Genomic DNA, 27391 nt, shown 5'->3' with positions numbered 1-27391 from the left:
ATTATCTATGAAATTTATAGCTTCTTTTCATCCTCCACAAAGAGATGGGCAGTTCTAAAATCATTTTGCCATCTCAGTCTAAAGTGCCTAAATATTTGTCTGACACTAGGTGGGGCACACACGCAAAAGCCACAGAAGCTGTTTTGGAAAGTTACAGTGCTATCACTGATGCCCTCAGTCATTTGTACTCTACTCTCGGCTTGGCTTCGCGAACGAAGATTTAAGAAGGGTGCAATAGTCCACGTTTGCTGCAGGCTCGCTGGTGGCTGACAAGACCAATGTGGGACAGGCAGGTCCGGCCACAGCGGCTGCAGGGAAAAGTCTGATTTAGGGTTGGTCCTGTAGCAGTGCGATTCTTCCTCAATCTCCTTTTGTCCTCAAGACCAGCTATGCGTGTGTTCTCAAAGGAAGAGACAGCCTGGTGGATGGTGTGCCTCCATGCTTTGCGATCTGAGGCTAGGTCAGACCACTGGTGATGGTTGATGTGACAGGTGCTAAGGGATTTCTTCAAAGAGTCCTTGTACCTCTTCTTTGGTGCCCCTCTATTACGATGGCCGGTGGAGAGTTCGCCATACAGGGCAATCTTGGGAAGGCGGTGGTTTTCCATCCTAGAAATATGCCCTGCCCAGCGCAGCTGCGTCTTCAACAGCAGTGCCTCGATGCTGGTAACCTCTGCCCGCTTGAGGACTTCAGTGTTGGTCACAAAGTCACTCCAGTGGATGTTGAGGATGGTGCGAAGGCAGCGCTGATGAAAGCGCTCAAGGAGTCGCAGGTGATGACGGTATAAAACCCACGATTCGGAGCCATAGATGAGGGTTGTCATCACAACCGCTTTGTAAACATTGATCTTTGTGCCTTTTTTCAGATGCTTGTTGCTCCACACTCTTTTGTGCAGTCGGCCAAATGCACGGTTTGCCTTTGCCAGCCTGTTGTCAATCTCCTTGTCGATCTTGGCATCTGAGGAGATGATGCAGCCCAGGTAGCTGAACTGCTGGACTGTCTTCAGAACTGATTCACCCACAGTGATGCAGGGAGGGTGATAATCTTCCTGGGGTGCAGGCTGGTGGAGAACTTCTGTCTTCTTCAGACTAACTTCTAGGCCGAATAGCTTGGCAGCCTCTGCAAAGCAGGACGTCATATGCTGCAGAGCTGATACCGAGTGGGAGACGAGTGCAGCATCGTCAGCAAACAGTAGCTCTCGGATGAGTTTTTCCATTGTCTTGGAGTGTGCCTTTAGTCGCCTCAGGTTGAACAGGCTGCCATCGGTGCGATAGCGGATGTAGACACCATCGTCCTCATCTAGATCTACTGCGGCTCTTTGAAGCATCATGCTAAAGAAGATCGTAAAGAGAGTTGGCGCGAGAACGCAGCCTTGCTTTACACCTGTGCCTATTGGGAAGGGCTCCGAGAGGTCGTTGCAGTGTCTGACTTGGCCTCGCTGGTCTTCGTGTAGCTGGATGATCATGCTGAGGAACCTTGGGGGACATCCTAAACGTTCCAAGATTTGCCACAGGCCTTTCCTGCTAACGGTATCGAAAGCTTTGGTAAGGTCGACAAAAGTCACATACAGACCCTTGTTCTGTTCCCTGCATTTCTCTTGGAGCTGCCTGAGAACAAATACCATGTCGGTGGTGCTCCTGTTAGCTCTGAAGCCGCACTGGCTCTCTGGGAGGAGTTCTTCTGCAATGGTGGGCACCAGTCTGTTCAGGAGTATTCTGGCAAGGATTTTGCCTGCGATGGAGAGCAGGGTTATCCCCCGGTAGTTGGAACAGTCTGACTTTTCCCCTTTGTTCTTGTATAGGGTGATGATGATTGCATCGCGAAAGTCCTGTGGTAATTTGCCTTGTTCCCAGCAGGTGACAAGTACTTTGTGAAGTGAGCTATGTAGTACTGTGCCCCCATGCTTCCAGATCTCTGGTGGAATTCCATCAACTCCTGCTGCCTTGCCACTTTTCAGTTGCTTGATGGCTTTAACAGTCTCTTCTAGGGTGGGGATCTCATCCAACTCTGTTTTCACCGGTTGAAGTGGGGTGAGGTGGATTGCTGAATCTTGAACTACGCGGTTGGCACTGAAGAGAACCTGAAAATACTCCGACCACCGGTTCAGTATGGATGCCTTGTCTGTGAGGAGCACTTGGCCGTCTGCACTATGCAAGGGACTCTGAGCCTGATATGATGGACCATATACTGCCTTCAGGGCTTCGTAGAACCCTCTTAAATCACCAGTGTCTGCACACAGCTGGGTTCTCTCTGCAAGCTTGGTCCACCACTCGTTCTGAATGTCTCGAAGCTTGTGCTGGAGGTTGCTACATGCAGCGCGAAAGGTTGCTTTTTTCCCAGGACAGGAGGGCTGAGCAAGATGTGCTTGGTAGGCAGATCTCTTTTTTGCCAGTAATTCTTGGATCTCTTGATTGTTCTCATCAAACCAGTCCTTGTTCTTCCTTGTGGAGAACCCGAGGACTTCTTCAGAGATCTGCAGGACGGTAGTTTTTAGGTGTTCCCAGAGTGCTTCTGGAGAAGGGTCTGTGGGGCAACTGAGGTCCTCAATTCTTGACTGGAGTTTTGCCTGGAAGGCAGCTTTAACTTCGGCTGACTGGAGGCTGCCAACCTGAAACTTCCTCCGAGGGATACCTCCTCTCCTGGGTGTGGGTTTAAAGTGAAGACGGAGATTGCAGCGTACAAGACGATGATCCGTATGACATTCTGCGCTGGGCATTACTCGGGTGTGTAAGACATCTCGAAGGTCTCTCTGGCGCACCAGAATGTAGTCGATAAGGTGCCAATGCTTGGACCGTGGGTGCATCCAGGTTGTCTTCAGACTGTTCTTCTGCTGGAAGATAGTGTTGGTGATGGTGAGCTGGTGCTCCATGCAGAATTCTAGCAGGAGGCGCCCGTTGTCATTGCAGTTGCCAATGCCGTGTTTGCCAAGTACTCCTTTCCAGGCTTCCGAGTCTTTACCTACTCTGGCATTGAAGTCGCCAAGGATGATCACCTTGTCCTCTGTAGGGGTCTTCCGTACGACGTTGCGTAGATCAGCATAGAACTTGTTCTTTTCTGCAGGATCTGCTTGAAGGGTTGGGGCATACACACTGAAGAGTGTTGCATGCTGCTTGTTTTGAAGTGGGAGGCGCATGGACATGATGCGATCTGAGTGACCTGTTGGAAGGTTTTCGAGTTTGGAGGCAATGGAGTTCCTGACCATGAAGCCAACGCCAGAAAGGCGGCTCTCAGCCTTTGACTTACCCGACCAGTAGAGGGTATAGCCAGCACCGTGTTCTTGAAGACTACCTTCCTCAGGGAAACGGACCTCACTGAGAGCTGCTATGTCGATATTCAACCTGAGAAGTTCGTGGGCAACTAGAGCAGAGCGTCGTTCAGGGCGACCACTGCCTACTGTGTCAAGCATGGTTCTGATGTTCCAACACGCAAGCTTTAGTCTTTGCACACTTTGTGAGGCAGGTGCATGCCTTTTCTTTGTTGTTATTTTTCGACCGCAAGTAAGGATGCCCGTTGACCGCGGCTAGCCAACTGGGGTGGGGGAGACGAGCTTTGTTTAGGCCACCTTTTCTAGGCCCCTCTCCATGTGGAGCAAGCAGTGCTGTCCCTAGATAAGGCTGCTTGGTCGTTCAGGGTGCTGCCGAAAGATGCTTTCGTCTCCGGGTTAGCATCAGGCGACCAATATCCTGAACCGCCTACATGCAGGATCGGGACTGCGGCTTCCAGTGGCACCTTCCACCTGCCGTTTCGCCCCTTGCCTATCGCTGCAGGACTTGATGCGTTGTGGGTTGTGTGTGTGGATATGCCCTTCAGGCCTGCGCAGAGGAATTTTTTAGGTGAAGTGCAGTGTGCACGGTACTGGCTCCACCCTTTCACCTGGGGGTCATCTGCCATGGCCCAGTAAGCCGGGACGCCGGCAGTGAGTCCTCCAGGTGGTAGGTGTTACATTAACGAGCTCTATCTGCCCGGGTTTGATGTTAGAGTTTTCCTTCTCTTAGGCTGACGAAGTTGGTGGGCCCAGCCTGCCCATCCGGTTATACCGCCGGACAATTCGGTCGCACCATGACGTAGCAAACTCTGTGAAAACGGGGGGGACCAGCGAGAAGGTGTTGCTACGGATGCAGTAATGCAGGAGAGGCCATTGCAGTGACCATCTGCCAGGCATAGCCAGACAGTGACCACGCGGCGTTCACTACACCGGGAGAGGAGAGGCTATGTATTGCGCATACACTTTCCCTGGGGGGGTAGGATTCCCAGAGGGAGCCCACCCCCCACCACCCCCCAGTCATTTGTACTCTGATGTTAATGGAAAGGGGAAGACCAGGCTTCAAGCTAACAATCTTTTGCAGAAAATGGAAGAACTGGAATTTGTGTTTATGCTGCATTTTTGGACCTGTGTGCTAGGTCATTTTCACAAGGTCGGCAAAGCCCTTCAGAAATCAGACCTGTTATTGAGTTCTTGTGCAAGTTTGTACAGTTCACTTCTGGATTTTTAAAAGAAAATTAGAGAAGATTTTGATGGGGTTGAGAAACAAGCAAAAGACACCTTGCCAAATGTTAACTACAAAACAAGGAGACAAAGAGTAAGGGGACGGGAAAGAAATGACAGAAGCGCACCTGATGCCTTAGATGCACTTTCTTCAAGAGATGTTTAGGATAAAATCCTTTATTCCTATATTAGATGCACTTGAAGCCAATTTAAAAAGTACTGTATACAGTGATGTTGCACAATTGGTTTCCATTCTTGCTAATTTGACAGCATCTAAGCAAGAAATTCAGCAAGGTGTTGACCTGTTGATGGAAGCATACCCAGAAGATATTGACCTGAAACTTATTGGTGAACTTTTCCACTTTCACCTGTATGTGAGACAAAGCCATAGGCTTACAGAAGAGCACTCTCTGTCTCATACAGACCTTTATCAAATTATATACAAGGAAAAATTTCAGATGGCCTTTCCAAATGCGGAAGCAATCTTGTGTCTATTTCTTAGCTTTAGGGTCACTAACTGCTTAGGAGAGAGGAGTTTTTCAAGACTCAAAAGAATTAAAAATGAATTAAGGACCACGATGTCTCAAGAGAGGTTGTCCGCACTGAGCATTCTGTACATTGAAAGTGACAAACTTAGACAAACGAATTTTGATGAAGTTTTGGATGATATTGCTATGATAAAGGCTAGAAAAAAACATTTTTAGTCTTACTGTATTTGAAGGTTGTAGTTTACTTCTTAATATGTATTTTAAAATGGACTGTTTAATGACAACATAAAGTAGATTCTAAAAGTGCCACACTGTCAGGTAATCATCATATTATTTACATTTCCCAGGCAATATAATTTGTAAACTCAAGGTTTTTTGGGGGTTTTAAGAATAACATTATAACTCCTAAAAATTAATGCTTATTCCACAAAAAGGTTTACAAAGTTCAGTTACTGCAAAAGTTTTTCAGTATTTATTTTAACATTTATGCATTTTTTTCAATCACTATGGCAGCATTTCTCATCTGCAGGGTCGCTACCAGGTACTGGGCCATGGAAGCATCAATACCAGGTCATAAGAATAGTCAAAGCTAGCCACGCCCCCAGAAAAGCATGAGCTCTGCTCTGCTTCCTTCCTTTGCCATCTCTCTGTTGTACAGAGAAAATCTAGGCTTGAAGCCTGAGCTCCATTTTCCTTCCTTCCATCCCCCAACATCTCTGTGTTGTGAAGATAAAAGCTAGGCTTGAAGACTGACACAGGCTGCAAAGCCTGAGCTCCATTTTCCTTCTTTCCATCCCCCAGCGCCTGTGTTGGCCCTTGACCTGGAAGTGACACCACAGGACATGACATGACATAATTCCTGTCTCTCAGCTCCACCCCAAAAGTCTCCTGGTTCCACCCCCAAATTTTAGTGGGCCATGAAGGAGAAGTGTAAAAGTGTGTGTGTGTGTGGGGGGGAAGTTTGGGAAACCCTGCACTATGGTATTTAACAATAACATCTTATGTCCTTTAGAGGAGAAATTGTGAATTACGGAATTTTAAATACCCATCATCATCCTTGGCTTCACTCAATTTTGTTTATAATACTCTTCCATTTTTTTCTAGTTGTGAGGGTGGGGGATTGGGAGGGGCTTCACAAGTGGAGTAGCCTAGGGCTCTCTTCATATAAATCTGGCTCTGGTGACATAGATCCTGTGCAATGAGCTTATGCCACCATGGCAGTGTTTATCAGTAGTGTGTAGCTGGCTCTTGCGATGAAATCCTGTTGGATGTTGCAACCAGTTAGTATGTGTATATGATAACATATGCCGATGTGTCAACAAGAGTATATAAGATTGTAACCATTCTGAAAGAGTTTAGAGCAGCTTGGGATGCAGCCTTTGGCTTGGCTTGGCTCTGCTCTGCAGTTATTGTAATATACATTTCCCCCCTTTCCTCCTCAACCAGACTTCATCTGTATGTCTTTTATTGGCCAAGGAAATTCAGATGTGCAGATTTGTACAACATTCTGAACTGAACCACAAAAACATGGTTTATGCCCATCCCTACTCACTACTGCAAATCAAACTAATGCAGTTCTGTACTATGTTCTAATTCCTTGCACCATTCCACTCATTAAATCTATGCATTTTTCTATTGTTATTTATGTACCAATACATTGGCATTAGACTTAGAAATGATGCACATATAAAACCTGTGCAATGTGCATATACAACACAAATGGATCTACAAAAACAATAATGAACGAAAAGTACTTACACAATATCAATGAATATATAAAAAGAAGAAATTGGATTTATACCCCACCCTTCACTACCAGAAGAAGTCTCAGAGTGGCTTACAATCTCCTTTCCCTTCCTCTCCTTACAACAGACACCCTGTGAGGTAGGTGGAGCTGATTAGAGGGCTCTGATAGAAACTGGCCTTGAGAGGAACTGCTCTGAGAGAACTTGTGGCTGACTCAAGGTGACATAAGCAAGTGTATGTGAAGGAGTGGGGAATCAAACCCAGTTCTCCCAGATAAGAGTCCACACACTTAACCACTACACCAAACTGGCTAGACATTTAATCATCCTTAAATGTATTTTAAGCTTCTGCTCTCATAAGGCTGATACAGTTCTGATGGTTCAGCAATTTTATTTTCTGAGGGCCTATTTCTGTATTTTCCATCAAATGACCTGAGCTAGATGACGCCTGGAGATTAGGGTTATCAATCGCCAGGTGAGTACTGGAGTTCTGCAGGAATTACAATGAGTCTCTAGGTGACAGAGATCAGTTCCCCTAGAGAAAAATGTCTGCTGTGGAGGATGGACTCTATGGCATTATACGTTACTGAAGTCTCTCCCCTCCATTCACCCTGCCCTGCCTAGGGTCTACCCACAAATCTCCAGGAATTTCCCAACCTAGAGTTGGAAACCCTACTGGAGATTTACCTGGCACCAGCCTTATTGTTATGGAGAAATTGAGTGAAGGATTCAGCACTGATACTATTTTGATACTCTTGCTTTAGATTGCTTTTTTCCCCTCTGCTCCATATTTTTATGTTAAACAAACACAGCTGTGGATATGGGTTAATATATTGTATTCTATTTATATTTTATGCACATGCAATTATATTTAGATGTTGTTTGTAGTTATACATTTACCGTTTGTAATTTACATTTGTTTCTTAATTAATAGTTTTACTCTTCTGCTGTGAACCACCTTGGACATTTTACATCAAGGCAGGATATAAATATTCTAATAGAGCAAACAAACAAATAAACAAATAAGACGTGCACCTTCTCCTGAAAGCCAAATTGTGAGGAAGCACTAGAGGAATTCTATAGTACAGCACAGCATGGACTCCTAGACAAGATTTTGCAGAACAGCAGGGCTTTTTTTTGTAGCAGGAACTCCTTTGCATATGAGGCCACACACCCCTGATGTAGCCAATCCTTCAAGAGCTTAAGGGCTCTTGTTACAGGGCCTACTGTAAGCTCCAGGAGGATTGGCTACATCAGGGATGTGTGGCGTAATATGCAAAGGAGTTCCTGCTACAAAAAAAGCCCTGCAGAACAGAATGAATACTCATTTGCTTTCCTTTCACATTTCTTTGGATTCAATCCTTTTGTTTTGTTTTAGACCTGTGTTTGCTAAGACAAGCTTCTAGAACCTCAGCACTCCAACACTCAGCAAAAGGTAAATGTTCTTTTCCTGTAATGTCTTGATTTGAGTAGATTGGGTGGAGCTGTCAGCTAACGTATGGCTATCCCTCATAAGAGTCCAAGGGATTCAGACGGTTTGCCATTGCCTGTCTCTGCATTGCAATCCTGGACTTTCTTGAGGTCAGCCATCCAAATACTAACCAGGCACAATCCTTCTTAGTTTCCAAGATCTGATGAGATCAGACTAGCCTGAGCTATCCTGTCCAGGTCTTAATGTCTTACTGCAGTCACCAAAATTCCAGAGCAACATCATCCTTCACAAATGTTAACTGAGCAGGGGAAATAAACCAGTCACCAGAATTGCCTACTGTGTTTACTGCAACATCAGGATTGCAAGAAGCATTGCCAAACAATAGTCCTTCCAGAAGCAAGAGAGCTAGATCCACCAGTCCCCAGGTCCTAGCAGGGGACCCCCCAGTTTTGCAGGCTCCTCCCCACTGCCATCCAGCTGGCTAGTTGGGAGAAGCCCCACCCCAACAGCCATCATGTGCCTTTCCACCTTGGAAGGCTTAGAAGAAGCTTGGGAAAACTGCTTATCTTTTGGAAGGTGTGTGTGCCTTTAAATCACAGGATAAAAACTGGATTAGGTGGGGTGAGCCAACAGAGTGATATGGCTCTTACTGGGAAATGAGTGAAGCATGAGGAGCTGATGTCTGCCAGCTGGAGATCAGTTGTAAAAACAGATCTCTTTTTGTTTCTCTGTGTTAGTCTGAAGCAGTTGGTTGAAATACAGCAAATAGTTTCATTCAGCAGCTCCTGTGAGTAAATTGCCCCAGTGAGATCACAAAAGTGCGGACTTGCAAATTGTGTTTGTTTTGGCTGCTTTGTGAGTGTGTTTCCTTTCATTTACTGGAAGTGCAGCTGCTGGGGAAGAAGGAAATGAAGACTGTATTCAGGGGAACTGCACTGCTGTTTTTATTTATTTATTTTAAAGAATGTGAAAGTCTCCTGGCGACACCCCCAAAGTTCCCAGGTATTTTCTGAGTTGGGCCCAGCAGCCCTAAAGAGAGCCCTTCAGGCTGCATAACTTCCAGGCAGAGGAAAAGAACACAACATAAAGCAGAGGAAAACAAGAAGAACATTTGACAAGTTCCAAACAGTAGAAAGCTGTTGGAAGCAGCTAAATATGCCTTGTATCAATATTTACATAAATCAAACTTCTCACATGTGGTGGCCTCTCCAACAAGAGTTTGAATTCCTGAAAGTGACAATATTCCCTTCTAAACATTGTTCTGTTGTGTTTTTTTTTAATCTGATCAGTCATCGTTTAATCCAGACATCCTCTCTCTTTGCAGTGAACATAAAAGCTACTCTCGGTAAAGCTTGGTAAAACAATGAATCCCATAAATGTTCCCCCCCACCACCACTAATAATCTTGGTTGGTAAATGCCTTACATCCACAAATCATTACATCTTATCCAGCTTGACAGAATGGTCAGCACTGAAATGGAAAGTAGTAGACACTTTGAAGAATAGCAATAGAAGGAATGATTCCAGCTTGATGGTGATGAAAACAGCAGCCACACAGCATAAAACAGAAGCAGTGTGGTTTTGAATTCAAAGTGCTGGGGGGTTTTGTTTGTTTTTTGTCTTTAAGGCTTTAAATGGCTTGGGCTCAGGGCACCTGAAAGAGCATCTCCTCCCATAATATTCAGCTTGCCAGCTAAGATCTGGCTCTCAAACCCCATTCTCTATGTCACCTTCAAAGGTGAACCAATTGGTGACTTGACAGGGCATTATCTGTGATAGCACTTCCCCTTCAAGCACACCTGGTTTCTACTTTACCATCCTCTTGGTGTCTGGCCAAAATGTATCTTTTTTTTACCCAGTCTTTAAATTAGAAGTGTTATCTTTCCACCTTTTTCAGTGGTCCTGTATATGGTATGAGGTCTGTTTTATTGGTTGTTTTATACTATTTTTATGTCCCTGGGCTTGTTTTAATTAGACTGTTGAGTGTTGACTTTTTCTTTTCATTATAAAACACTTCAAGCAGGTGTCTGATTAGGTGGCATAAAAATGTCTTAAATAAAAAAATAAGAAGGAATAAGAAGGCTAAAAATAAAAGAAGGGAGGGAAACTTTCTAATCTATTGGGAGGAGTGATGTCACAATGACTTTGAGAAACCTAGATTGGTGTCAATTTGCTGTATTCATAATGCACACTTGTATTCTGAACAGAGAATTCTCCCAATAGTTCTTTTCTGCGTCAACCTTCAACTGAAGCTAGACAAGAATTCCTCTGTTCTACTCCCATCCTGCATATCTAATTACAAGGTCACTGTTCCCCTGGCAGTGGTAACTATGGAGGGAACACTCTCTTACTTTGGTTTCTCTTTCATTTGGTACCTGGAATGCTACTATAGTAATATCTCAGATGCCATGGGCCTAGGGAATTTCAATTTCTCTAGGGCACCTGATTTTTGTTTTTGTTTAAAGAATCCTCCAAGCCCATGAAATCAATTAACTCCAGGAGCTAATCTGGTGCCTAAGTCTAACATAAATCTTAATGGTGTGATGTATTCTCTGACTTCCATTGTTTTAAAAAGTTTAGGTTACCACACTATGGAACCACCACAACTGAAATGAACAGGAATTATCTTGCACAGTTTTCCTTTGTTTCAGTGTATAGTGGACTTATGGTTGGGCAAACGTCATTTTGTCCCTTCTATAAGTGTTCTGATGATAAGATGGACAGCGGATTAAAAGAATCTGTGCTGTTGTATTCTGCATAAATCACAGAAGGGGTCATGGTTCAATAAGACCATACCAATGCAATGCTGTGCACTAATAACGCCTATTTTAGAAGACCACTAAACTATATTGCTTTCATTAGAATTTCAACACAAAATTATATGATACACCGTCAGGGAATCACTGTTATCTTACCACAAAATTCTACAGCATCATAAGTTTTCCATATTAGTCCTACAATTTGGATTGTGTTATTGAATATGATGCTGTAGAATTTTGGAACTTTGTAAGAGACATACACGCAAACTGATTTTTTATACAATAGGATTCTCTGATATAACACTGTGATAAGAGTGATTCTCTGACAGTATATTATATAATTGTGTGTTGAAATTCTAATGAAAACAGTATACCTTAAGGGTCTTTAAAAATAGTCTTTATTGTGTACAGCATCACATTGGTATGGTTTGGCAGTTTTCTGTTATATCCTACAACATCGACAACATGAATTGGGAAACTTGAATGAGGTACTCCTATCAGGGAGGAATTAGTGTCTCTAAATTGGTTATGCTCACTGAATTCTGGTAACAATTTTGTCTTTACAAGCCATTATTACATAACTGTTGATAAAGCAGGTATAAAGAATATGGCAACTAAGTACACTCCACTGATTCCATTTGCACCGAGTACAAAAATATGACTTCAAGATGGCCCTAGTAGATCAGACATTAATGCCCTAAAGTAAGTGGTTTGATGACCCTACTTTTATAAAGATAATGAATTTGAAAGTGAAAAAAGCAGCAAGTAATATTGCTGCATTATTTCTTATTTTACTCAGTCCACTTTTATCACAGTTTTACAAATTCAGAGCCAGACATTAATGCAAAGATAGTGGAGTTCTCCAACTGTACCACAAATTCAGTGAGTGTCATTCCACTGTTGAAAGGAAAGGCATTTTGATTCTATTATGCCAAGAAATTAAAACAGAGAGCACATATATAAAGACACTTGGGCAGCTGATATTCGATGCAAATAGAACTATGCAATTTAAAAATATTTATAATATTCAATGACATCTTAAGTGTCTAATTGTTACAAAGTTATCTGATTTTCATTTGTAATTTAGTTGGTTGTAGCAATTTCATTTGGCAGTCATTGCTGTCGTACACATTTCCATAGGTGCAAGGTAATAATTTCATAATATATCTTTGACGCACGAGACTGTAGAGCTAAATTATATTACAATTCACCTGGAATAAATATATTTCATTCAGATTGGATACTATTATATTAGGTGTGATTAATGTTTTAAAAATTGGATACCAAAGGAAGTAATAAGGATTTGATGCACATTACAGAGTGCTGCTGAATAGTTTTCATAATATTATTATGAATTAAGCTGGAATGAAATAAAAGTTGGCAATGTGCTTTATGAGAAATTATGAATTCATGTCAGAGTGACTGGAACATTATTCATTGTGACCAATGCCAATGAGAAAGGTACTAGTGCTATATATATTTGTCATACATGGATTTAATACTTCCAGTCATTTCCTGTGACAAAATCCAAAGACAAGCGTCTCCTTCCCATTTCATATAATTCAACATGAGTGCCATCTTGGCCAGCTTTGTGTCCCATGAAAGTGAGTCACTACCACCCTTTTCAGATGCTACATAAGAATATAAGAGAAGCCATGTTGGATCAGGCCAATAGCCCATCCTGTTCAACACTCTGTGTCACACAGCGGCCAAAAACCAGGTGCCATCAGGAAGTCCTCCAGCAGGGCCAGAACTGAAGAAACCCTCCCATTGTTGCCCCCTAAGCACCAAAAATACAGAACATAACTGCCCTAGACATAGTGTTTTATCTATACCTTGTACCTAACAGCCACTGATGGACCTCTGCTCCATATGTTTATCTCATCTTAAAGCTATCTATGCTTGAAACCGCCACCGCTTCTTGCAGCAATAAATTCCATGTGTTAATTACTCTTTGGGTGAAGAAGTACTTCCTTTTATCTGTTCTAAGCTTACTGCTCATTAATTTCATTGAATGTCCACAAGTTCTTCTATTGTGAGAAAGGAAGAAAAATACTTCTTTCTCTACCTTCTCAATCCCATGCATAATTTCCAAACCTTTATCATGTAACCCGTCAATCATCATTTCTCCAAATTTAAGAGTCTAACTTCTTTAATCTTTCTTATTAATAGGGAAGATGTTCCATTCCTTTGATCATTTTAGTTGCTCTTTTCAGCACCTTTTCCAATGCTACAAGATATTTTTTGAGGTGCGGTGACCAGAACTGCACACAGTATTCCAAATGAGGCTACATCATAGATTTATACAGGGGCATTATAATACCGGCTGATTTGTTTTCAGTCTCCTTCCTAATAATCCCTAGCACAGCATTTGCCTTTTTTATTGCAGTCTCACACTGAGTTGATATTTTCAGTGTTTAAATACCATGACCCCATCAGTGTATATTTGTAGTCAGGGTTTTTGGCTCCAATGTGAATTGCTTCGCACTTGCCCACATTGAACCTCATTTGCTATGTTAATGCCCAGTCACCTAGCCTCAACAGATCCCTCTGGAGTGTTTCACAGTCCTCCCTGGCTTTCACCACAATGAACAACTTAGTGTTGTCCACAGCCTTAACTACTGCACTGCTTATTCCCAACTCCAAATGATTAATGAACAAGTTTTTAAAAAACCCACCAAACTTAGTACCAAGTCCTGCAGTACCCCACCTTCCACTGTAAAAACTGCACATTTATATTCACTCTGTTTTCTGTTAATTAACCAGTTTTTAATCCACCAGAGGATTTGTCCTCTTATCGCATGAGTTTACTTAGAAGCTTTCTAGAAATCTGGGTAAACAACATCTACTGGGACATTCTTGTCTGCTTGCTTGTTCACCTCCTCAAAGAACTCTAAAAGGTTAGTGAGACAAAATCTTCCTTTACATAATCTAATATGTTCTTCATAGTCCCATTTTGCCTGTCTGATCAATGTGCATTTTATTTGCCAAAGTGTGTGTTCCTTTTTATTTTCCTCACTCAGACTAGCCTTCCACCACTAAAAGGAATTTATTCTTACCTTCTCCTGCTTTCATTACTTTGTCTGTTAACCATGCAGGTCTTTTAAAATACCTGTTTTACCTTTCTTAACCTACAGTATACATTTTATCTGAGCTTCCAGGATTGTAGTTCTAAATAGTCTCCAAAATTTCCAAAGGGATTTGACCTTCATTACCTTTCCTTTCAGTTTCTTCTTCACAAGCCCATTATTTGAGAGAAGTTACCCCTTCTGAAATTAAATGAGGTGGTGTTGGTCTTTGGGGGTAATTCCCTATTTACATAAATGCTAAACTTGATAGTATTATGGTTACTATTTCCCACTGATGCTATCACATTCACATCTCTCACAAGGTCTTGAGCATTACTTAGGACCAAGCCCAAGATGGTCTTCTTCCTGGGAGGTTCTGTGAACATCTGTTCCATGGCACAGTCATTGAGAGTATCTAGAAATCCAATCTCGTTCTCATGACTAGAACACATAGGGTGATACCAGATGGGCATTTAAAGCCTCCAAGCGGCTGGGCAGCAGGCGGACCAAAAAAGCATGTCCACACACACACACATCTGCCTCCTGTCTCACCCTGGTCCCACCTCCGGCTTGCCGGGAGCTGGCTCAAAAAGCTGGGGCACTCTGAGGCATCTCCCTGGCTGTCTGGAAAGCCGGGAGGCTCCCTGGGTGCCCATGGCCTGCCCCTTTTCTGTGCACCGTCAAGAAGCTCTGGGGTACTCCATTTCCAGTCGGCTCTCTTTGGGACGCCTTGAAGCCAACCACAACCTGCCATCTGGTATCACCCATATTGGCTCAATCAAGGTGTGGGTAGTTAAAATCACCTATTGTGAAACAATTATTTCGTTTTGCTGTGTTTAGATCATCCTCTAACCTTTGATCAGGTGGGTGATAAAACTTCCAGATTAAGCTTCCTTTTGGGCATACTATTTTCACCCATAGCATTTCTGTAAGTGAATCTATTTCTCTTTGTTTCTCAGTTTTAATGGACTGTTTACTCTCTCTTAAATAGCCACTCCACCTCCGACCCTTCCCTCCCTGTCCTTCCAATATAACTTTTATCCAGGAATCAATGTATCCCATTGAGGAGGCATGTGAGGAGGAAACTGAAAGGAAAGGTAAATACGGTCAAAACCCTTGGGGAAGCTTGGAGACTATTTAAAACTATAATCCGAGAAGCTCAGATAAAATACATACTATAAGTTAGGAAAGGCACAAACAGGCATAAGAAAAGGCCTGCATGGTTAACAAACAAAGTAATGGAAGCTGTAAAAGGTAAGAAGGACTCCTTTAAGCGGTGGAAAACCAGTCCAAGTGAGATTAATAAAAGGGAACACAGGCTGTGACAAATCAAATGCAAGACTGTGATCAGGCAGGCAAAAAGGGACTATGAGGAGCATATTGCAAAAAAACATAAAGACCAACAATAAAAATTTCTTCAAATATATTAGAAGCAGGAAACCAGCCAGGGAGGCAGTGGGGCCCTTGGATGACCATGGGGTAAAAGGATTACTGAAGGAGGATAGGGAAATGGCTGAGAAGCTGAATGCATTTTTTGCCTCCGTCTTCACTGTGGAAGATGAGAACTTTTTGCTCGCCCCAGAACCACTGATTTTGGAAGGGGTGTTGAAAGACCTGAGTCAGATTGAGGTGACAAAAGAGGAAGTCCTACAACTGATAGACAAATTAAAAACTAATAAGTCACCGGGTCCGGATGGCATACATCCGAGAGTTCTGAAAGAACTCAAAGTTGAACTTGCGGATCTTCTAACAAAAATCTGTAATCTTTCATTGAAATCTGCCTCCGTTCCCGAGGACTAGAAGGTAGCAAATGTCACCCCCATCTTTAAAAAAGATTCCAGAGAAGATCTGGGAAATTACAGGCCAGTCAGTCTGACTTCAAAACCGGGAAAGTTGGTAGAAAGCATTATCAAGGACAGAATGAGTAGGCACATTGATGAACACGGGTTATTGAGGAAGACTCAGCATGGGTTCTGTAGCGAAAGATCTTGCCTCACTAACCTGTTACATTTCTTTGAGGGGGTGAACAAACATGTGGACAAAGGAGACCCATTAGATGTTGTTTACCTTGATTTCCAGAAAGCTTTTGATAAAGTTCCTCATCAAAGGCTCCTTAGAAAGCTTGAGAGTCATGGAGTAAAAGGACAGGTCCTCTTGTGGATCAAAAACTGGCTGAGTAATAGGAAGCAGAGAGTAAGTATAAATGGGCAGTCTTCGCAGTGGAAGACGGTAAGCAGTGGGGTGCCGCAGGGCTCGGTACTGGGTCCCATGCTCTTTAACTTGTTCATAAATGATTTAGAGTTGGGAGTGAGCAGTGAAGTGGCCAAGTTTGCGGATGACACTAAATTGTTCAGGGTGTTGAGAACCAGAGAGGATAGTGAGGAACTCCAAAGGGATCTGTTGAGGCTGGGTGAGTGGGCGTCAATGTGGCAGATGCGGTTCAATGTGGCCAAGTGCAAAGTAATGCACATTGGGGCCAAGAATCCCAGCTACAAATATAAGTTGAGGGGGTGTGAACTGGCAGAGACTGACCAAGAGAGAGATCATGGGGTCGTGGTAGATAACTCACAGAAAATGTCAAGACAGTGTGCGTTTGCAATAAAAAAGGCCAACGCCATGCTGGGAATTATTAGGAAGGGAATTGAAAACAAATCAGCCAGTATCATATTGCCCCTGTATAAATCGATGGTGCGGTCTCATTTGGAGTACTGTGTGCAGTTCTGGTCGCCGCACCTCAAAAAGGATATTATAGCATTGGAGAAAGTCCAGAAAAGGGCAACTAGAATGATTAAAGGGCTGGAACACTTTCCCTATGAAGAAAGGTTGAAATGCTTGGGGCCCTTTACCTTGGAGAAACGTCGACCGCAGGGTGACATGATAGAGGTTTACAAGATAATGCATGGGATGGAGAAAGTAGAGAAAGAAGTACTTTTCTCCCTTTCTCACAATACAAGAACTCATGGGCATTCGATGAAATTGTTGAGCAGACAGGTTAAAACGGATAAAAGGAAGTACTTCTTCACCCAAAGGGTGATTAACATGTGGAATTCACTGCCACAGGTGGTGGTGGCGGCCACAAGCATAGCCATCTTCAAGAGGGGGTTATATAAAAATATGGAGCAGAGGTTCACCAGTGGCTATTAGCCACAGTGTGTATATGTGTGTGTTTGTGTGTGTGTGTGTGTGTGTGTGTGTGTGTATATATATATATATATATATATATATACTCAACGCTTCATATATAACGCTTTATATATAACGCATCATATATAACGCATTCAAACGCTTCAAGTCTACTGCCTCGGACTTTCCATATATCTCCCCCCTCCGTGTGTGAGCGAGGAGTTGGGGCGAGCGGCGCAAAATACGGGAAGAACGTTTGAAGGGACTGCTCTGACAGGCTGGTAAGACGCCTGAGATCTTTAGGGTCCCTGAGGGCGGTGGAGACGACTGCTGGGCGGCAAAAGGGCGCGGAGAGGCTTACACCCCCCCCCCCGTCCCCGAGGCTGCGCAGCAGGCTGCCAAGACCGGCCAGACGGCCCGACAACCCTGTAAGAGAACTACACTGTGTAAGACCATCCCTAACCGCTCCCAATTACCAGCTATCACCTAAAGAAAGAACGGGCTCCACATGGACATCGGCATGCCCAGCGATAAAGACAAAACAAGAACAGGAGAAAGAATAAGAACATTGCACTTTATAGGCACTACCACTTTAAACTATTGCACTTTATTCATCCTATTTATGTCCCTTGTCTTAACCCTCACCTCAACGAATCTAAATTGCCAATTCAATAATATGGACTGTGATTTAAAATGTTAGTTATTTAAATTGGATGTTGATTATTAATTAATTAGCTAAACTGAGAAATCTTATTTGTGGCAAATTAATTTGGGAAGTGTATCTATTTATTGGTGGGGTTTTATAATTAAGGAGCCTTTAGAATTAGACTTAATTAATTTTTAGCTAATTATTTATTGGGAAGATTGGGTGGGGCTTTTAATTAAATAACTATTAGGGTGATTGGCAGATTGGTTCATAAATAGATCGGTTGAGAGGAGGAGGGTTGGAGGAGGGGGCAGTTCAGCCTCAATTATTTCATCAGTGGAGTGGACACAACTAGGAGATGACTGGCCTGGGGATCCCAGTACTCCTGGGGAGGGGAAGGTATGACGGTGGGACTAGGCAGAATTATAAGGGAAGGGGGTTGAGACACAACAGGGCTCGACCCCCTTCCAGCCTACGTCCCATCCCGACGGTGGCAAGTAGTAGGGCCAGAGTAAATTACCCGCCTCCGTCACTGGTGTTATGTAATGCCAGGTCCATCAATAATAAGATCTCTACCCTTCGGGAGTTCCTGTTCGAACAGGATATGGACCTGGCATGCGTGACCGAGACCTGGGTGCACGAAGGGGAGACTGTAGCTCTCTCCCAGTTGGTTCCCCCAGGATTCTCGGTCGTTCACCAGTCCCGGACTAGCGGGCGGGGGGGAGGGGTGGCTATACTCATACGAGAGGCTTACTCCTTTCGGGCCCTCCCGCCTCCGGAGATCGGGGGCATTGAATGTGCCCGTTTGGCGTGGGACGTTGGGGAGGGGTTGGCGGTTTGGCTGGTGTACCGACCGCCTAACGCACCAGCCGGCGCCTTACCATCCCTGATGGAGGCCGTAGCAGGCTGGGCATTGGAGTACCCAAGGCTTTTGATCCTGGGTGACTTCAATGTCCATGCCGATGATATGTCCTCTAGTCAGGCGATGGACCTAGTGTCATCCATGGCGACGCTAGGACTCTCCCAGTTTGTTACAATGCCTACCCACCAGGCGGGGCACATGTTAGACCTGATCTTCGCGGCGGGAATTTTAGTGGACGATATTACTGCTCAGACAGTGCCATGGTCGGACCACTATGCCCTTAAGGCTCGTATGAATATCCCACCCCAAGCCCGTTTAGGCGGCGAGCCTATTTTAGCTCGCCCGCGGAGCCAGATGGACCCCGAACGGTTCCAGATGGCTCTACGGGATCCCTGGCCCTCTGGCAACTCCCTCGATGACCTGGTGGAGTCCTGGAATGATAGGCTCTCCAGGGCCATCGATGAGATTGCACCTAGACGTCCTCTGCGCCCTCGCCTAAAGCTAGCACCCTGGTATAACCAGGAGTTGTGGCAACTAAAGCGAGGACTCAGACGACTAGAGAGGCAATGGTGGTGTACTCGAGACGAAGTGACTAGAACATCTTATAGAGAGTGTATGAAGTCCTATGAGATGGCAGTCAAAGCCGCAAAGAAAACATACTTTGCGGCTAAGATTGCACCTGCAACTTCGCGCCCGGCACAATTGTTCAACATAATTCGGACTCTTATAACGCTGCCACAGGGCAGCCCAAACGTTAGTCAATTGGAAATAGGCTGTGAGGCTTTTGCGAAATTTTTTGCAGATAAAGTCGCGTCGCTCCGCCGCGACACCCCCGCCATATTGGAGACAGTATCCGAACCCGAGGCTCCTTGCCTGTCTTCAGATTGTATTCTGGATGGTTTCGGCGCTCTCAGCTTGGAGGAAGTTGACAGGATCCTCTTGTCTGCACGCCCTACAACTTGCAATTCGGACCCTTGCCCCTCCTGGCTTATTAAATCTTGCCAGAGGGAGCTTAGGTATCCTATACGGGATATCATAAATAGATCCCTGATGGAAGGGCAATTTCCAACGCCTCTTAAGGAGGCAGTGGTCCGTCCCCTCTTAAAAAAACCAACACTGGATCCGGCCGAATTGGCACACTATCGGCCGGTCTCGAATTTACCCTTTTTGGGTAAACTCATTGAGAGGGCAGTGGCGTTGCAACTACAGAGTTTCCTGGAGGATGCTTCCGTCCTTGACTCCCATCAGTCGGGCTTCCGCCCGGGTCATGGGACGGAGACAGTGCTGGTCGCCCTGGTGGATGATCTCCAGCGGCATCTGGACCGAGGCGGCTCGGCGGTACTGATGCTGTTAGACCTGTCGGCAGCGTTCGACACGGTCGACCATCGGTTGCTGACTTGCCGTCTTGCCGACGTGGGGATTCAGGGGTTGGCTTTACAATGGCTTACCTCTTTCCTCAAAGGTCGGGGACAAAGAGTGGCGATTGGGGGTGAATTGTCCCAGAGATACCCGCTGGATTGCGGGGTCCCTCAGGGAGCAGTTCTATCCCCGATGTTGTTTAACATCTATATGCGCCCTCTTACCCAGATTGCCCGGAGATATGGGCTGGGTTGCCACCAGTACGCTGATGACACCCAGCTCTATCTACTTATGGACGGCCGGCCTGCCTGTGTCCCAGAAAACCTGGACCTGGCATTGCAGGCCGTGTCTAGATGGCTCAGGCTGAGCGGGCTGAAGCTAAATCCGACGAAGACAGAGGTCCTTTGCCTGGGTCGCCGTGGTCCAGGGAGGGAGATTCCCTTACCGGCCCTCGATGGTGTGCCTCTGTCAGCGGCACACAGGGTTAGGAGCCTGGGGGTGCTACTGGAGCCTACCCTAACTATGGAGGCCCAGATAGCAGCCACTGCCAAGTCCGCATTTTTTCATCTTAGGCGGGCAAGGCAGTTGGCCCCTTTCCTGGAGGGCGGCGACCTGGCAACAGTGATCTATGCAACGGTCACCTCGAGGCTGGATTACTGCAATGCCCTCTACATGGGGCTGCCCTTGTGCCGAACCCGGAAGTTGCAGCTAGTGCAGAATGCCGCTGCCCGGCTGTTGTTAGGGCTCCCTAGACAGGAGCACATCCAGCCGGGGCTTCGAGGACTGCACTGGCTGCCGATAACATACCGAGTTCGGTACAAGGTGCTGGTTATGACCTTTAAAGCCCTTTATGGTCTGGGACCTGCCTACCTTAGGGACCGTCTCTCCCCACATGTCCCCCAGAGAGTGCTGAGGTCGGGGTCTCAGAACCTCCTTATAATCCCTGGGCCAAAGGAGGCCCATCTGAAAGCGACCAGGGACAGGGCCTTCTCGATTGCAGCTCCCTGTTGGTGGAATCAGCTCCCGGAGGAGGTGAGGGCCCTGCGGAACCTTGAACAGTTCCGCAGGGCCTGTAAAACAACCCTCTTCCGGTTGGCATATAATTAACTGTGAGCAGAATGCCTGAATATTAAATCTTAAACATCAGATTACTGAATATTGGAAATTTGAAGGACTGATTTAAGTAATAGTAGCATAGTGTATATCGATGTGAGTTTTATGTATTTTTAGGCTTTTATGTATTTTATTGTATAATTTTAATTGTATTTAAATCGACCTTTGTTAGCTTTTATTGTTGTAAGCCGCCCTGAGCCCACCTCGGTGGGGTAGGGCGGGATATAAATCGAATAAAGTAAAGTAATATATATAATTTTTTTTGGCCACTGTGTGACACAGAGTGTTGGACTGGATGGGCCATTGGCCTGATCTAACATGGCTTTTCTTATTTTCTTATTGATTATCCTCATCCCACTAAGTTGCTGAAATGCCTGTCAAGCATGCGGGTTCAATGACGAGTCGAAGTTGATACAAAGACTATGTTTATTGATAGACCAATACTTTGGTAACAGGTTCTTGAGAGTAATGCCAAATATATATTGATACAATACTTTTAAGTCCTACTTCAAAGGGATTCCAAGGGATGGGGTTGCAGGGTAGCATTCACACATAAACTATCATAAATGTCTACATTCCCATAGTGTCATCAGGACTGTGTCCTTGCTTTCTCCAGATGTCTCTCACTCCCTTACCGGAATGTATGGGAAGGTGCTGATTACTTGGTTTCAGTTCTCACTACTTCTAATTAATAGCCATAAAACAAGACAGGGGGAAGGGAAAGAATAACAAGCTAAGAAAGTTGGATCCTCCATGATGCTTCACAGACCAGATTAGGCAGGACCCTTACACAATCAATTATCAATGGAATTTCACCATGCTTGACAATGCCCACCATGTTCTCTTCTGACACTAAGACCTCTTCCACACTTAGCACTTGCCTTCCTTCTGTGCGGAGCTCCTCATGGCGGCTCTTTTCCCCAGATTCTGCATTGGCATCTCCAGAGCAGGCCTGCATGTTCCCTGATTGCTCCCTGCCCTGCACAAACTTGAGAGCTGAGAATGAGACCAGGACAAAGGCTAATGCAGAATTGGTATATATTACAGCTCCCTCATTTTACCTCAGACAATTCTAGCATTTGTATATAAAATCTATAATTTCCCAGACAGGTTAGAACTGCAGCCTCTCTCCCATGGCCTCTAGTCTAGAGGTGTCAAATGTCTGCCCCACAGACCAGAACCAGCCTGCCTAGGGCTTTAATCAGGCCTGCAGGGCTCTTCCCCCCTCCCCCCATCCTCATCCTTTGAAGTTCAGAGGCTGCCAAAGTTCCCTGTTCTTTCTGCCTTGTATTTGCTGGCTGCAGCAGGAAGCAAAGTTGCAAAGAAAATGTGGAGTTAATTTTCCATTAAGGTCTCTGTGCCCTCTGAGCCGTTGCTGGAAAATCCATTCCATGTTTTCATCGCAACTTTGCCTGTGCTGCAGCATTCCTATGGCCAGCTGAAGCTGTTGCTTCCTGGAGTTGTGTCCTTGCAAAAAAAGGGTTGATGCTTTCAGCCAGCTTGTCTCTGCTCAATGGACCTGAGAACTGGGGCCTAGTGAGTACTCTAACCTGGGAACGTACTGCCAAAGGGAGATATCACACTGGAGAGTCATAGCCAATCTGAGTAGACTGGGGTGGGGGGCGGGGAGAAGAGAGAAGCTTGCAATGCCATTTCATTGGTTTTTTTCAGGCTCAGAGCATTTTATATTTTTAGTTTCTGCTGTGATCCTTATGCCTTTTCTTGATGTTTTATTTTAAGAAATGCATCACCAAATCCCACTATCCCCCCACCTTTCCATTTTAAACAAAATATTGCAGGAGTCTTAAGCATGTTTGTATTTTAAGTTAAAACATAATATCTTTAATTGTGTTTGTCCTTTATAAAGTTTGTATCTCTAATACTTCACATTTCATTTTATGACACACTTGGCCCTACTCCACAAAGTCCCATTTGTGTCAGATTCAGTCCTCCTAACAAATGAGTGCAACACCCCTGCTCTAGACTGTGTCAAGCAGTCAATAGTGCTTGTCACACATTTAGTTGCTAGTCCTAATTCATATCCTGCCAGAACAGTAACAAACCAGAAACATTCCATTTCTGTCAGCTTCCCCCCAAGATTTAGTTTAAAAACTGCTCTGCCACCTTTTTCATTTTAAGCAACAGCAGCCTGGTTCCTTCAGGACAAGTAGAGGCTATCTCTTTTGTACAGATCCTGATTGTTCCAAAAAAGCACCCCAGTGCCTAACAAATTTAAACCTTTGCTCCCTAGATCATTGTTTCATCCATGCATTGAGACTCCTAATTTGTGCCTGTCTAGCTGGCCCTGCACATGGAACACATAGCACTTCTGAAAAGGCTGCCTTGGAGGTCTTGGTCTTGAGTCTCCTGTCAAACAGTCTAAATTTTTCCTCCAGGACCACACAACTACATTTCCCCTTATCACTGGTTCCAACATGTACCATGACCACTGGCTCCTCCCCAGCATTGTCTACCAACCTATCTAAACTACACATAATGTCCACTACCTTCACACCAGGCAGGCAAGTTATTATGCAGTAAGTAAGTGGGTTCACAACCCATCTATCTACATGCCTAAGGAAGGAAGACCACCAAGGAAGATTCTGCAGAGGAATGCAATGGCCAACCACCTCTGCTTCTCACCTGAGCATGCTTTGGCAGGAAGGACAGGATATAAATCGAATAAACTAACTAACTTGCCTTCAAAGCTCCTTCCTGGGGTCACCATAAGTCAGCTGTGACTTGACAGCACTTTACACACAAAAACAAGCTGCCTTGAGTTTTGTAAGGAAGAAAGGCACCTAATAAATGTTCTAAATAAAATAAATGTGATAATCCTATTTTTCCATATGGGCTGCTTCCGTACAGAGATGGGGAAAAGGTGCTTCTACTATGGAAGCAACAGCGAGCAACATGGAAGTGGGTGTGATTGCTTCCAAACATGCCATCCCTGCTTCTCTTGCTGCATCACCCCTCACTTTTTCCCACTGTTGTATCATCACAGAAGCACTGCTGAGATAGCAACTGTACCCTCATGGCCTGGAAACCTTATATTGTCTGCAGGCAAGGCATCTACATGGATGGTTCCTCTGCAGTCACCCTGCGGTTCTCCTCTGAACCAAATTCAAGGAGTTTTTCCTTTGATCTGGCCAACAGGAGAAAGTCCCATGATGAGACATGCTTGGAAAGAGCACCATTATGTGGATGATTCTCAAAACAACAGGAACATCCATGGTTTCTTGTCAATTGGTATGAAACCACAGCTATCGTTTCCTTCTCTAACCATATAAACAAAAATACTACCACTAAAACTGATTCCTGGTTTTGCATGAATGGCTCATCAAGAATTTTACAATGGTATAAAAAATGAAACAAGAATACCATATAGACAAAAAAGAAGACTTACAATGACAACATAACAAAACAAAAGAGAAAGTGGAAAAGGGCATGTTTGTACAAGAGGGTTGACAACCTCCAAGTGTGGCCTGGGATTCTCCTGGAATGACAAGTGATTCCCAGAAATTACAAATCAGTCCACTTGGAGAAAATGGCTGCCTTGGAGGATGGGCTTTATGGCATTAAACCATATTGAGGCCCTTCCCCTCCCCAAACTCTGCCCTTACCAGGATCCACCCCAAATCTTCATTTATTTCTCCATCCAGAGTTGACAATCATACTGGATATCCCTAGGAGAGGGAGAAGAGAAGAGAAGAGAAGAGAAGAGAAGAGAGAAGAGAAGAGAAGAGAAGAGAAGAGAAGAGAAGAGAAGAGAAGAGAAGAGAAGAGAAGAGAAGAGAAGAGAAGAGAAGAGAAGGGAAGGGAAGGGAAGGGAAGGGAAGGGAAGGGAAGGGAAGGGAAGGGAAGGGAAGGGAAGGGAAGGGAAGGGAAGGGAAGGGAAGGGAAGGGAAGGGAAGGAAAGAAGAAAGAAAGAAAGAAAGAAAGAAAGAAAGAAAGAAAGAAAGAAAGAAAGAAAGAAAGAAAGAAAGAAAGAAAGAAAGAAAGAAAGAAAGAAAGAAAGAAAGAAAGAAAGAAAGAAAGAAAGAAGGAATTTTCCTTTTGTATTTCTAGGAACAATAAGCAGCCATGTCTTTGCTTTGACAAATCTTTTGGGTTTTAGAACACACATACACTTTGTTATGATTTATTACCACTGCTTTTAATTTTTTAAGAATTCATTCCACTTAATTTTTTAAAGTTGAATACAAAACATCCAGATCAGTTCTTTGGGTGACTGGTTTTGTTGAGACGTAATAAGGATGCTTTTTTGGTGTGATTTAAAGGCACTAAGGTGGCAAGACTCTGTATGCAGATGAGCTGCGAAAACCATTATTTACAGAGCACAATATTTAAGGGGGAAAAAAATGAAAGCGGCGTAAGTAGACATAAACTGTTCTCCACCCAGCCTAAATCTCAAAAAGCAATCTTGCAACTGCCAAGGAATACTGAAACCCGGCGACTGATTAAAGAAGTGGAAGTTTAAATTATATTGCATGGTTAATGAATGCACATGTCATTTGAAAGCTCTCCTTTGCACAAAGACATTCAAAGGGGCTACTTATCCAATGGGGTTTTCAACACCGCTTAAACGATGGCTGTTTTCAGCAGACACAAATCAGCCATCCTCAGAGCAAAGCGGCTCTTTCAGATGATATTTCTGCTTCCTGCTCTAGGAGGGTTTTAAACTTTGCTGCATTGATCCATTATCTGAAAGAGCAGTGTTCTGCAGTCAGGCTACAGGGACTCTTAGGGTCATGGTTTGCTCTGACGGAGGCATTTATTTTAAGGTACAGAAAATTCTTGTTGCTCTTTCTTCCTTTGAAAGATTAAGTCTAATCTAAGCGCTGCCCCTATGGAAATCTTGGATTTATTTCCCTTACCTCTTAAAAGCAATAGCTTGAATTCAGGCAGCATTTATCACTGCTTTAGGCATTACCCAGGAATACTTCTAATAGCTTTGCCAATTGTAAATGCTGCCGTAGTTCAGCCCTTACCTTGCTTCCTCCCCAAACTCAGCAATGGAGGGCAGGTAAGAAAGACCTGAAGATATTGGTATTTTAAAGAACCTGTGGGAATCATGTGCCAAGATTCCACCACAGTTCTACAATGTTCTAAAGTTCTCATTCTTAATTCCAGTTTTACTAGGAGGAATTCTGAATTAATCCTTTGCCACAGCTTTTTGATTTTCTTCAGTTCATTGGTATCATTTTCTCTTTGTTACTGTTGTTTCCTGTGCATTGATAAAACACTACAAAAAGCATCATTAATCTTAGAGTAAGATGGTATGAGAATTCTTTCTCTAATTTTTTTTTTTAACAGAGCTACATACAGGCCTTGAATTCAGCAGGAGCTCACAGGAGTGCAGCTCCTGAACCTTTCTGACGCCCCCCCTCCTCCCCACCCTACCTTGTCCATTGAATAGTAGGTGCAGCTGCATAACAATCCCTGGATTAGGAGAGCAGCCAGCCGCCAGGAGCTTTGCCACATCCCCAGCAGCCCTCATTAACCCTTGGAGAAGCCCATGCCACCCTTTCTCCACTTATGAGATTTTTGGTAGCAGATGGCTTGCTGGTCTTTTGACTGTTGGCGGGGGGGGGGGGAGAACCCCAGGTGAGCGAGGCCTGCTTGGGCTGGCTGGATCTCTAGTCAGTCCAAGCAGAACTCGCTTGCTTGGGACTCTCTTGCGTTGGGTTGCTTTTGGCTGGTGTGCGTGGGGTGGCATATACTAATGAGTTATGTTAATGAGCTCCACCACCTATTTTTCTACAAAACAGTCCCTAGGTACATATATACCTCTACACATGACTTCAAAGACTAACAAGAGAACTTAGGAAACATCCTTAGAGAATATACACCAGTTTTCTCCTAGGTTGCCAGGATTCAAGAAATATCTGGGGATTTGGGGTACAAAGTCAGGAGACTTTGGAGGTGGAGCCGGGAGCAAGGGTGTGACAAGCATGATGGAACTCTGAAGGGAGTTCTGATCATCATATTTAAAGGGGCTGCATGACTTTTAAATGCCTTCCCTCCATTTGGAATACTGAAGGATAGGGTTTTTCTTTTGGGTTCAGAATTGGACCCCATGGTCCAATCTTTTTGAAACTTTGGGGGGGTGGTTTGAGGAGAGGCACCAGATGCTATGCTGAAAATTTGGTGCCTCTACCTAAAACAACACCCTCCCCCAGAGCCCCAGATATCCATGGATCAATTCTTCATTATACCCTATGGGAATCAGTCTCCATAGGGCATAGTGGAGTACTCAGCAGACACTCCCCCCCTGCTTTCTGATGACCCTGAATTGGGGGAAGGGATCC

At 44.4% G+C, this 27391-nt stretch overlaps 2 protein-coding genes across 3 annotated transcripts in view; both read right to left on the bottom strand.

Annotated features, from left to right (window-relative positions):
* LRRTM4 (leucine rich repeat transmembrane neuronal 4) overlaps positions 1-27391 on the bottom strand; it is a 659418-nt gene that overhangs the window by 157081 nt on the left and 474946 nt on the right. The gene's annotated exons all lie outside the window — the stretch shown is intronic.
* LOC132580640 (volume-regulated anion channel subunit LRRC8A-like) overlaps positions 1-27391 on the bottom strand; it is an 86813-nt gene that overhangs the window by 53211 nt on the left and 6211 nt on the right. Inside the window, exon 2 of the mRNA XM_060251613.1 lies at positions 21897-22076. Coding sequence (XP_060107596.1) covers positions 21897-22076 — 180 coding nt within the window. The remainder of the gene's footprint in view (positions 1-21896; positions 22077-27391) is intronic.

Source organism: Heteronotia binoei, chromosome 12 (assembly GCF_032191835.1).
Source record: "Heteronotia binoei isolate CCM8104 ecotype False Entrance Well chromosome 12, APGP_CSIRO_Hbin_v1, whole genome shotgun sequence".
NCBI classification, from domain to species: domain Eukaryota; kingdom Metazoa; phylum Chordata; class Lepidosauria; order Squamata; family Gekkonidae; genus Heteronotia; species Heteronotia binoei.
This window is presented reverse-complemented; position numbering and strand designations above follow the sequence as displayed.